At 34.6% G+C, this 13,504-nt stretch overlaps 1 protein-coding gene across 1 annotated transcript; it reads left to right on the forward strand.

Annotated features, from left to right (window-relative positions):
• The first annotated feature begins 6,255 nt into the window (after window positions 1-6,255).
• LOC121409643 lies at window positions 6,256-12,868 on the forward strand. Its single transcript, XM_041601551.1, has 2 exons — window positions 6,256-6,424; window positions 10,168-12,868. The coding sequence occupies exon 2, from the start codon at window positions 10,172-10,174 to the stop codon at window positions 11,024-11,026; it is 855 nt and encodes a 284-aa protein (XP_041457485.1). The 5' UTR covers window positions 6,256-6,424; window positions 10,168-10,171; the 3' UTR covers window positions 11,027-12,868.
• Window positions 12,869-13,504: the final 636 nt, after the last annotated feature.

The following is a 13,504-nucleotide window of genomic DNA, read 5'->3' on the forward strand; positions in this document are numbered from 1 at the left end:
CAAGAGTCATCAAATGCAGGGATGGTGTTCTGGTGTCCAATTTATATCAGATAAACTGTTAAAATACCCTTTAAATCTCTCTATATTTGTATCTCTGTAAGGCATGCCTATTTATAAAGCAATATACAATGAGAATGGCTGTTCTATAGCACTCCAATCCCATACATCCAATGAAAATCCTTTTCTATCAGGTGTGGCAAAGGAGGGAGAGTGTGTCAATTTAAAAAAAATTCAAGCGTGCTTTCACTAATGCATCTTTACCGGGAATTCTTTTTTGAAAAATGAGCAAATCTATCGTCTTTTTGAAGATGTCAATATTGGTTCCATGACAATTGCTCTGGTGGAAAATCTGCACGTTAAAACTAAACCTAACCTCCAAAACTAAATAAACCCTAATCCTAATCTTTACATTATTATGAACTAAAGCTCTTACACTCTTAACTGAGTGTAGTAGAGTTTTTTTGTACCTCGGCCCTCTGAGATATTACGACCGGAGCAAATGTCACAGGAGCATATGTCATGTCACTGCCAGTATCACATCATTTCATGCATCATTTCAAAGACAACATTAGTTAACAAACCTCTTTGGAAATATTTCATCATTCTACAGGAAGGGTATACTGTCAGTGATAATAGAATATTCCTTTATTTTCATTTAAAAAATTTGAGAAAAATTAACCAGAAATGTAGTTGAAATTGATGTTGCAGTCATAAAATAGCCTCGCCCTATTCAAAGTTTATTTTGTCTTATCTAAATAGATTGAATGAAAAAATGAAACAATACAGATGATTAAAATAAAAAGAAAAAGCGAGTGAGATAAGAAAGTTAGCTATATACAAGAGAGAGGAACTAACAAAAATAAAATGAATAAATAATATGGGTGGATATGTGTATGCAGTCCCTGCTCTGCTGTGTATCACCTTCAGATTAACAAGATAAAAGATTATCTCGGATAAAAATGAAAATTTATATGAGAGATAGAAAGTGATCTTGATGAAAAAAAATAAAAATGAGGATAAAATGGCCTCAGAATACCTTCCCATATTGGTATTCTATTAGGAAGTTAGGGAACATACATGCATATCCAATTATCCAAATGGCATATATCTACTAGACATCTCTTAAAGAGTCTGTGAACCTAAAATAAGCATTATAGGGGCAATATTTATAATTAGAAGCAAACTTTTGATTTTACGCATGAATTAGCATAATTGATTAGCAATGAGATTTTTGCAAAATTTTATCTAATAGTTTTGTAGAATATGCCATGGGTATACGCGCATGCCAATTTTCGTCGCGATCGCGTGATCGACGGCCGAGATCATAAGAACAAAGAGAGATAGTTTTAAGAAAGAGAACAACAAGAAGTGAAAATAAAAATCGAAAACAGAATGAAACACAGAAAGAAAAGAATGAAAAAATGAGGACACTTGAAGAAAGATGCATAATAGGAGGAAAGGAATTGTGAGTTTTCAAGTCAACGGGTAACTACTTCAATTTTACAATATTCTTAAAGGTCAAGTCCACCTCAGAAAAATGTTAATTTGAATCAATAGAGAAAAATCAGACAAGCACAATGCTGAAAATTTCATCAAAATCGGATGTAAAATAAGAAAGTTATGACATTTCAAAGTTTCGCTTATTATCAACAAAATAGTTATATGAACGAGCCGGTTACATCCAAATGAGAGAGTCGATGATGTCACTATTTCTTTTTTTCATTGTTTGAATTATACAATTTTTCAATTTTTACGAATTTGACAATTAGGACCTCCTTGCCTGAAGCACATAATGTTAAAATAATGGAATTCCACGTGTTTAGGGAGGAATGAAACTTCATTTTACATGAATGTCGAGAAAATCAAAATATTTCATATAATAGAATACAAAAGAAATAGTGAGTGATGTCATCAACTCTTTCATTTGGATGTAACTGGCTCGTTCATATAATTATTTTGTTGAAAATAAGCGAAACTTTAAAATGCCATAACTTTCTTATTTTACATCCGATTTTGATGAAATTTTCAGTGTTGTGCTTGTTGAATTTGTCTCTTTTTATTCAAATCAAGTTTTTGTTGGGGTGGACTTGTCCTTTAACAAAGCGACAACAAAAATATTGCAAATTTTCCATTTGATAATTTGCAGCAGGAAAAACTTTAAGGTTATTTTGACCTGGAGAAAAGAGAGTGATAGTTATAAGAAGGAGAATAACAACAAGTGAAAATTGAAAAAAAAACCAAAGAACAGCATGAAACACAGAAAGAACATAGGGAAAAAATGAGGAAACTTGAAGAAGGATTGAAGCTGAACTCCAATGAGAAAAAACATTAAGTGTCGATATGTAAATGACAAGACGAATTAGCATTTCGAGTGTAAATTATTTGTACACTTGATCACTGTTATTGACTACGGCACTTTATTTTGTGGTTCATAATTTTGGCGAAAAAAGACAGTACTGTAAAAATGTTATTATGCCAATTGGTTTATGCCCAAAGTTGACTGACATTTATACTATGCTAAATAAGGAAAGAGTACTTCTGAAGAGGATTCAAAATGAGTTAAGGTAAATGGTTGTACCTCGATCTTGAGTGGATTTTTCAGAAATTTCATAGATTATTGCATTCCTATTTATATCATGTTCATATTTTGTTTTAGCTGCAACAGTAAGTCTCAAATGGGCCTGACTAAAACTACTACTACTGCTATACTACTACTACTACTACTACTGCTGCTGCTGCTACTACTGCTACTACTACTACTACTACTACTACTATACTACTACTACTACTTCTATACTACTACTACTATTACTACTACTTCTATTCTTCTACTACTATAGATGTAGTATACTACTACTACTACTACTACTACTACTACTACTATACCACCACCACCACCACCACCACTACTACTACTACTACTACTACTACTGCTGCTTCTTCTACTACTAATACTAATACTAATACTGCTACTACTACTACTTCTATTCTTCTACTACTATACTATACTACTACTACTACTACTACTACTACTACTACTACTACTACTACTACTACTACTACTACTACTGCTGCTACTACTGCTACTACTACTACTACTACTACTACTACTACTACTACTACTACTACTACTACTACTACTACTACTACTACTACTACTACTACTACTATTACTACTACTTCTATTCTTCTACTACTATACATGTAGTATACTACTACTACTAATACTACACCACCACTACTACTACTACTACTACTACTACTACTACTACTACTACTACTACTACTACTACTACTACTGCTACTTCTACTACTAATACTAATACTACTACTGCTACTACTACTTCTATTCTTCTACTACTATACTATACTACTACTACTACTACTACTACTACTACTACTACTACTACTACTACTACTACTACTACTACTACTAATACTACTACTACTACTACTACTACTACTACTGCTACTGCTACTACTACTACTACTATTACAACTACTCTGCACCAATTGTACCACCGCTCCTATAAGCAGCTTCGAGGGGTGTATACTTTTATTGATGATAATAAAAAAAATTATGTTTACGTGGCTTGTAAAGTTTGATAATGTTCAAACAATGAAACTACTAAGTAGCTCCATGTTCAAACAATATTATTGCTTGTTAAGAATAATGATGATTTATTCCTAGAATGGTCTAATTAATATCATGTAAACAATCACTCAAATATAAAACCATATAACCTTAATAATTGCTTAAGTCAATAAAGGTAGTTTGATTGTGAGGTTCTAGAACATCTACTCCCTGGACATCCACCCAAGGATGTCCACCCCTAGCTAGCTATAGGAGTACCCCTAGGACAAGTTTCTCCTCGGACATAGACACCGACTACCCCCGGACGTCTACCCACGACATCTGCGCCGTACCCCCCCCCCCCTGGGAAACTCTGATCAGTTCGGTAATCATCGAGAGAATATGTATAAATAGGTATAAATGATGTGGGCAGACGAATCGCGAGCTGAAATTTGTTGATGATTAAATCTGAAAACTGTACAATTTACGTTCCATGACATTGCTCCGCATAACGGCCTCCTATATCTGCTCTGCCGGAAATTACTACGCAAAATGCGACAAATGCTCCTCCGATAATTACTCCTGACTATTGCTCCACCGACAACTTCTCCATCGATATTTGCTCCACCCATAATTGCTCCACCATCATTGCTCCGACGACATTTGCTTCGCCGATATAAATACCCAACTTGACGGTCATGCAATAATTTTGTTCATAATACCCGACTAACTAGATCAATAATGAGAGCGTATAGCGCAAGGTGAAAATTTCAAATACCTGAAAAAAGGGACGATCGAGGGAAGAAAAAAGGTGGTAAACCCTACGATGACCTACGATGACCACATTTTCAGAAACAAATCCTTATCTTCCTTCCCCCTAATTCTTTATTTTATGAAGTTACACCATAGACCTACTATGGTTACACTAAGTTCCATATCAAAAGAGAAAAGCAGCGACTGGGGCAAGTGCCAGAGAGGATCTGAGACCGGAATTAAGTGTTTACAATGCATTTTGACGCCGCGCGCCGGTCGTCCTTTCTTGCCTTTCTCCTTATTCCCCCCGCTTTCCTCATTTTGGCGCCCTCGCTGCCTTTTGATACGCCATTATATACTTCGAAAGTACTATCACATTCCATTAGTCATTGGACTACTTCAAATCTAAAATCACCCCCCGACACCTGGTAAGTATGTAAACTGCTTGCTCGGCAACCTCACGTTCAACAAATTGGCGGAGTACATGCAATTAGCCTGCATAATATGCCGACTTAACCCAAGATAAGACAAAGACAAGTCATGTGAGTTCTGCCTCTGCACAGTACGTGATCTAAATATGAAAATAAATCTTCCAATCCACCATATATCTCCTATAACATAAAAAATTACTTTTCCGCTACTATACAGTGCGTATCAAAAAAAAGTTTACACTTTGAAAAAGCCCTGGGAATTAAAAAATATACAACATGTGGTTATTATTTTTTCACATATAATCTTGGGTTTGGGTCTCATCTATCTAATGAAAGTAAAAGTTTTGTCAGAATGTTACACATGAGTGAGCACTGTCCATTTTTGTAAAGCTCACAGAAATCAGTTTGCGCAGAAATGCTCGTTTTCACGCTGTGTTAAGGGGAAACAGTGAAATCAAACTTACTCTGCGAAACATTTCTCATACATTTCCCTTGCACTTTTAGTCAGTTGAAATAAGATGGATACATTCAAGCATTGTGTAACGATTTTGCCATCCAAATTGAAATTTCAACACTTAGTAAGCACAACATTTACCCTTTTTGTGCCAGCTGGATCTGAGGACATAACTGAATATGAACAAAAGTTTATATCAGACATCTCCAGCATTATTTCACTAAATTTTTATCATTGGAAGTGGGTTTAAATTTCATTTTTCATTTAATACTTGTTTCTCCACACTTTTCCCAAGCTTGGCAACGATTAACAAAATGAAAATCAAGCATAAGCCATTCCATGTAAATCACAGCTCAGTGTAAAGCAAATATCCTCACGATGGCCTCGGTATGTGGGGGAGAGGGGTGGGGTGAAATGCTCTCTTCGAAGCATTTTGGGTAGGAAACAAGTCAAAAAAGGTAAAAGATATCTTTAAATCAGTTCTAATAGCTGAATTATACATGTTCTTCATGATTAAGGTCTACTTTTATTCGCATAACTATTTCAAAGTTCTGCGCAAATCATTTTTCACTAACTTTTCAAAAGTAAGTGGTACTCACTCAAGCGGAAATATTTTTTGACATTTATATCGTCATTTGATTAAATGGATCTGTACCAATGTTAAAATGTGGAAAAATCGTCAGGATATTACAAATGTATAATTTTACAGGATTTTTTCAAAGTGTAAACTTTTTTTTGATACGCACTGTATATATGAAAAAAAGCTTTGATAGTCATTTATCACTGAGGTAAATACAGCATCCCCAAATAAGTACCAGCTCGGGACAATAATTGCAATCGGTTCCTGGTAGCTTGTATGAGCCTTGTCTGCACGTAGGGCATTTGTTTGTCATTCACGCGTGATGCCCGAAAAAAAAAATGATGACTACTAGATTTATCTAATCGCTCAAGCTGATTGGAGACTTCAGTGAAGATGAAGAGGTCTTGCCTTACTTAACTTCAATGCTTCTTTATTATCAGGTGTCATTCGAACTGGAAGGTGTCGCTGAGAATTTCGTAAATTGACGACGAGAATAGATCGAGAATAAATGCTTGTCTGTACATTAATGTTGATTATATTTCTACATTGTAATTTATTGGCAAGCGTCAAGTGACGGACTCAACTTTACCTCTGCCAAGGGTTTCCTGAGGAGTAAAGCATCACCAAATCTGGTAAGTGCGTCTGAGTAGAATTAAGGATTGACAAAGTGACAAATCTGATACACATTGTCATTTTAAAGAGAATGTGCTTTCAAAATTAATATCAAAATCCAGTTTGAATACTCGATGTTATGCCAGCTGAATATCTGGCATGCTCAGTTATTTTCGTATGAGATGTATTTTTTAATATCTTTTATCAATTATTATGATTCTCCGACGGTCCATTTTATTCACATTCGTGAAAATAGTAATAACAATAAGTATAGTATTAATCGTTTTATCATATTGTCAATCTCATCGTCAACTTTTTTTCATTTATGGTGTATACCTTGAAAAACATAATGTTTATCATTTATTTATTTATTTGTTTCTGCATGTTATGACAATGTACATAGTGTGACCATCACAAAATGAATACATTATTTTTTTTCATAATAATAATGTATAATTATTATCATTTACATAATGATGTTTCCTTAATAAGTTTTCAATTTGGAATACAAAGCTACATTTACACAGTCACTTACGTTGAGTTACGTCCACCGCGGATAGATACGGATTGGTGGACGCGACATGGACGCAATTGACGTAACTCTTAGTAACTGATCCGTAGTAATACGCAGACTTACGGCGCCAAGCCCGCGAAATTTTTCAAAATTTCGCAGGGAGTCGCTACGGATGCAGACTTCTGCAAGTCACCGTAACTGAACGTAACTATCCGTAAAATATCCGTAGCTTGGACGAAGATTATCCGTGAAAATATGCACATTGCGTCCATTTGTTCATTTACGTCCACCGTAAGTATTCGCAATTACCCGGGAAGTAGTCGTATCCAAACACTTATGACTGTTTACGGATGGTGCGGACAATCGCGTCCTTTTACGGAAGGGAGCCCCAACCACCTGTTCTGCCTTTCCGTAGCCTTGCTTCTTGAGGAAATTTTCAAATATAAGTTCAAATTAATTTTATTCACATCCATACAAAATGAAAAGATGAACCCAATATGTAGTGGATGTAGGTGATTTGCAAAGGCCAGAGACCTATCGAGGTCAACTCTTAAATTTTGCGCATTAAAGGTCAAGTCCACCCCAGAAAAATGTTGATTTGAATCAACAGAGAAAAATCAAACAAGCACAATGCTGAAAATTTCATCAAAATCGGATATAAAATAAGAAAGTTATGACATTTCAAAGTTTCGCTTATTTACAACAAAATAGTAATATGAACGAGCCAGTTACATCCAAATGAGAGAGTCGATGATGTCACTCACTCACTATTTCTTTTGTTTTTTATTGTTTGAATTATACAATATTTCAATTTTTACGAATTTGACGATTAGGACCTCCTTGCCTGAAGCACAAAATGTTAAAATAATGGAATTCCATGTGTTCAGGGAGGAATGAAACTTCATTTCACATGAAAATGACGAGAAAATAAAAATATTCACATTTCATATAATAAATAACAAAAGAAATAGTGAGTGAGTGATGTCATCAATTCTCTCATTTGGATGTAACTGGCTCGTTCATATAACTATTTTGTTGAAAATAAGCGAAACTTTAAAATGCCAAAACTTTCTTAATTTACATCCGATTTTGATGAAATTTTCAGTGTCATGCTTGTTGAATTTTTCTCTTTTTATTCAAATCAAGTTTTTGTTGGGGTGGACTTGTCCTTTAACAGTTAATGTAGAGTTGACAAGATACGATTTATATTTATGTTTAAAATAACTGGTGCTTTGTTAGTCCCTAAATATCATCATGATAGAGATGGATACGTTTTAATTGATGTTGTCCAAATCGTTCCAATGACACATCCTTCATATCTAATAAAACTTCTATAAAAATTATGTATACATTTCGGAGATAGGGTCAAAGCTGAATACGTATTTGTACGACTATAAGAGGTAAAATCGTTAAAAGTGTTTATATAGTAGGGTCCCCTTGGAATTAAGAAAACATGAATTACAATAAATAATAATAAAAAATACAAACGGATAATGCTTTTAATAAAGGAGTTTTTCAGTTTTGGTGTGAGTCAATTTTTAAAGAAAATCCTCCTCATGAGTTTTTTGTTAATCAAATTACATGGAATGACTCTTGGTAGATGGCTCTTTACTTTTTAGAAAAGATTGGATAATAAAGGTATTTTCAGAATGTCTCATTTGCTGAAGCAGAATTATTATCCTGTCATATTATCTGCTATACCTGTCAAATGGAAAAAATATCAATAAAGATCGACCCTCGTAAAACGTGTCGAGAAATTCTTTAAAACTCCTATTGCACATAAATGGATGAGCATTATAACCGAAGCAGAGGCGTCGATCCTGGGGAGGGTGGGGGGGGGGGGCAGGGGGGCGATCGCCCCATCAATGAAAATATTGGGGGGCAAACATATCGTTTCCCCCCCCCCAACAATTCCGGATGTGCATATATAAAATAAGATTGTAATGTTCAGCAAGCGGGATTGAGATACACAACTCGTTCTTCATTTCAAATCGTGCTCAAAATGTCCGCTTTTCAGATTGGAATATGAAAATTTCAAGCTCGCGCTTCGCGCTCGCATCATTTTTGTAGCTAAAACCTACACTTTACATGATTAAATAGGTGAAAAGAATGTCCCGTTTTCAGTTCTTAACCTCAAAAGAACTCCCGCTTCGATTTGCAATGATTTTTTGTTGGATATATATCTTGTTCTTTATAAAAAAAAACTGTCGTGTTTTTTTTTCAGATCGTAATATCACAATTTTCAGCTCGCGCTTCGCGCTCGAATCTATTGTTATTTTAGATATCAATCTTAATCATTGGTACCAAACATGCTTAGAATATCAAGCTTTCAGGTCAGAATCTAAAAAAATTCAGATCGCTCTCGGCACTCGCATTCAGTCTGTGTAGTGAGATATGTATCCTGTATATCCTCCTAATGAGTTACGACAAACAGTCCTAAACAGGTACACTTAATTTTCCTGTTTTAAGGTCAGTATGCTAAAAAAAATTCAGCTCGCGCTTCACCCTCGCATTAATTTGTTGGTGAGATACGTTTCTGTATCTCACTCTTTTCGAGTCATGTATATATATGTATATATATATATATATATATATATATATATATATATATATATATATATATATGTGTGTGTGTATACCGTATATATACACACAACATGAATGCGTTTTACATTTTGCGGTGCATGAAGACGTCCGCAAGACGTAAAGCGCAACTCATAAATTTACAATTCAATAATGTTTTCCACATGCACTGGCAACTGAATAAAGGTTTTTACAGTTTTCAGAATACGAATTTGGAGGTCCATCAGCACTCCATTAAAATGGGTAACTTATGAGGAAACTTATGAAACTTCAGAATCCCCCCCCCCCGGCCGATTAACATAAAACGCCTAAAAACTTTTCTGAGCATAGGCCTATTGTCTATGGGCCCTTTCATACTTGAATTTTGAATCATCATTGTAATGATGATTGCTATTGTTATCGAACGTGACTGTGATTAGTGTTCGTGATTCTAATCATGTTCTAGTTTGGTTTCACACGTGCTATATATTCGTCATTGGCCGTATTTCTCACTGGAATCATCATTCAAAATTCGATTTTCTTACCGTGTGAAAGGGCGGTAAGTCTACATCCAGCATTCAACTGAAAATAATTTCCAAAAACCTTTGTCTACCATGTCGCTCATGCTGCATATTTGGAGGATCAATTATAATTGTATGAAATGATATTTTTTCTTATAATTTACAGAAAGATGGCTTTCAAACAGATGTTTGATGAATTCATAACCAAAGCTGCATTACACACGGTGATGGAACGCTTTCCAGACGACTACAAAAAAGCTAGTGATCAGGGCAAGATCAAGGAATTGCGGAAGGCAACGGAAGTCACGGTTAGTGAGGTAAATCAAATGTTACATGCTAGAGAGAAAGGGTTCAAACTGAAGGATGTCTTGGTACAATTACCAGGTGATAGAATCAATGGGATGGCGAAGGCACTCGGAAAGAAAACATTTGAAATGACAACTGACGGTCAGGTTGTCAAAGTGACCAGAGACGGTGCGATGTTTCTGCCCGACATCAGTTTAACTTGTTTGAACTCGAACCGTAACAAAGCGAGTAAATTACAAATAGCCAGTATTGTTGTAGAATGCGTGATCCTCATCCTCGAGCTCATCGGAGTTGATATTCCTGATGATGAAGAAGAAGTGAAAAAGGCCATCCAAATTGCTTTGGATGACCTTGATAAGAGCAAAACGCTCATTAATGATGTTGACAAAATACAGAAAGATTATGAAAAGGGCGACTATCCAGCAATGGCGAAAGATATGTTTGTGCTCGTTGTTGATAGTTTCCATGAGGATATCTTCTGGGATATGACCAAAGCCTTATTGTCTGGCATGCCGTGGTATGATTGGATCATCACCTCTGCACAAATTGCAGCTTTCATTGCTATGCTGGTTGCTACTGAAGGAGTGGCAGAGATTGCAGAGTTGGTGGTAGAATTAACCAAAGCTGCATTCTTCCTGGAGAAGCTGGCAAACTTAGTAAATTTGAAGGAAATTGAAATGAAGACGAAGTGGGATTGCCATTGTTGCGATTTATTGTGATTCAATCTGATCAAAAGCTTCTCATATTGTAAAATCCACTGAGTTGAACAAGGCCTATTCTATATTTAATTCAAAAGAAGTTGGCCTAGTCGGGGGCCTATGCATCCACATGATCATTGTCTGTCTCATATCATCCATTGTGTGCAAATAACCCTTTGCTTATTAAACAAATAAGCAAAACTTTATTCTTGCATCCAAATTTTCATAATTACGCCTGTACTATATATTTTTATTTCAAGAAATCCACTTATTACGACAAGGGGAAAGTATAGCCCCTTTATTATAGTACATGATATAATAGTGATACGAGCCTAATCCAAAAATGTTCATATCAGCATTTATTGAAGAAAAAAAATTGTGTATTGTGTCATGTGTTAAATAAAATCTTACCTTAAGATATAATGATTTGTATTTCCTAGTACATATCTTGGTAACATGATATTTTAAGAGCTTGTTCTGGGTTTTGGTATTTCGGTAAACGAAAGAAGAAAGTGAAATTGTCTGATGATTCAATTGCTGCAACGAATAAGGCAGCGAAAATTTGTTTTTATACTAATTAAATGATTCCGGAACACATATTCATATCTTTTGTCGACCTGCGAAAATCTTATCCATTTTGAATCTAGTTAACCATACTCACCAAAGTTCATCAGTTGCAAACTATAAAACATTGAATAAATTTTAGCATTTCGTATGTTGAAATATTATTTTGGGGGGTCTTTGCAAAAAGGTTGTGAAAATTGTATTTTCACTTGTGTATATACGCTTTCCTTGCATTCATAAGACAGGAGATTTAAATTGAATGAGCGGTGTGCTTCTTTTCTGTTTGACGTTGGTTTGCAAAACCATGGAGTTTCTGTCTATTTGTAATCTTTTGATAATTATTTTTATGTTGATCAATGGAAACTGAAAGAAAAAAATGACATATTTTCGATTAGATGCACTAGTGGTTTCAAGCACGATTTCATTGCTAAGATTATTTTTTTAATAGGCCTACACTTGCTGTCATGTAAATTATAATGTTTTAATCGTAGAGCTACTTGTGTATATTGATTTACCTTTGAATTTCTTCCACTTCAACCTATTATTGCCTATTTAGTTTTTATAAGCCTAGTTAGAAATATGTTTTACATCGCTATGGTTCGTATAATAATGATAGTCAGTTTTTGTATAACACATAACAAATATGTCTCTATGCACTCCAGAAAGTAAAGTAGAGGAAGAGATGTGTTGATGAGCTCACTTTGTCGAGCTTAATGCAATTTAAACAAGTAGGTTTTGAAGGCTGTTTTAATTTTTTTAGCTGATTCTTTTTAGGGAAATGGGAGCTTGTTCCATATAAAATAGGGGCTGCATGAGCAAATGAACCTTCACGACATGTTTTTTTATTATTATTATTGGAGGAACGATAAATGAATTCTGAACGTAAATGACGTTGGCTTAGACAGTGAGTCAGTGACTAAATCATTTAAGTATGAAAGGAGCAAGTCCATATATAGAAACATTATATACTAATAACAAAATCTTAAATTGGATTCGAAACTGGACTGGTAACCAATGTTATCACGTTTCTTTGTTCGAGTAACGAGCCGTGCTGCGGATAGTTTGGTTAGTTTTGGAGTTTTTAAATTTGGTAGTTGAGAACACTGCAAATTTTCATACTTTCATAATATCGAAGAAAAGGATATAAAGAATTAATCGTCTCATTAGACATGTCGAAAATAAATATGAATTTGTCCTTTTGCATATGTTACACCACTCTAATGTTTGAGAATAAGGAAAATGAATATATCTTAAACAATGATGTATATAAAATTAATGAAAACGTATTTGATATCACAAATAAAAAAAAAGTCTTTCTCAATTTTATTTGCAGTCATTGTGTTATTTTCAAATTTGTGTATACTCCGTATTCTGATACACTGCATTATTATATTCCCGTTCTATCTCCCCCTCCCTCTCTTTCCTCCTTCCCTCTCTCCTTTTTTCTTCTTTCTATATCTCTCCCTTGTATTGTAGGTCTCATAACAAGCAGTTTATGTACTGAAGAGACCACCTTGTCTAAAGAATACAGAAAAAATACGTAATGATAAATAAATACGTCGAGTAATTGACATGGACGTCGGTACATGGACCTGGTCAAGTCACTGTGTTGACTTAAAATCATAAGATTTAATTGGCGCTTGTACTTTTTATTGATATAAAAACAGAATCGATATTAAAAGCCGATACGAAAATTTACCTAATGAATACACTTCCTGAGAAGTTTGTTGAAGTGCACTATTCAAGAACATAGTAAAATATCAGTTATCAAGTGAAAAAAATATATATCTCAGATTTGTTTTTACCTTAGTTCTAATATTTCCCCAAAATTTTGAAATTCCCACCTTTTTTTTTCAAGAAATTTTTTTAGTGGGAATTTTGAAATTCCCACTATTTTTTTTTCAAGAAATTCTTAGGAAATCCTTCTTTTTGCCT

Source organism: Lytechinus variegatus, chromosome 2 (assembly GCF_018143015.1).
Source record: "Lytechinus variegatus isolate NC3 chromosome 2, Lvar_3.0, whole genome shotgun sequence".
Lineage (NCBI taxonomy): Eukaryota > Metazoa > Echinodermata > Echinoidea > Temnopleuroida > Toxopneustidae > Lytechinus > Lytechinus variegatus.

What these genes read in the sequence shown, in the direction of transcription:
- LOC121409643 (XM_041601551.1), top strand. Translation starts at nt 10,172, where the DNA reads ATGGCTTTCAAACAGATGTTTGATGAATTCATAACCAAAGCTGCATTA.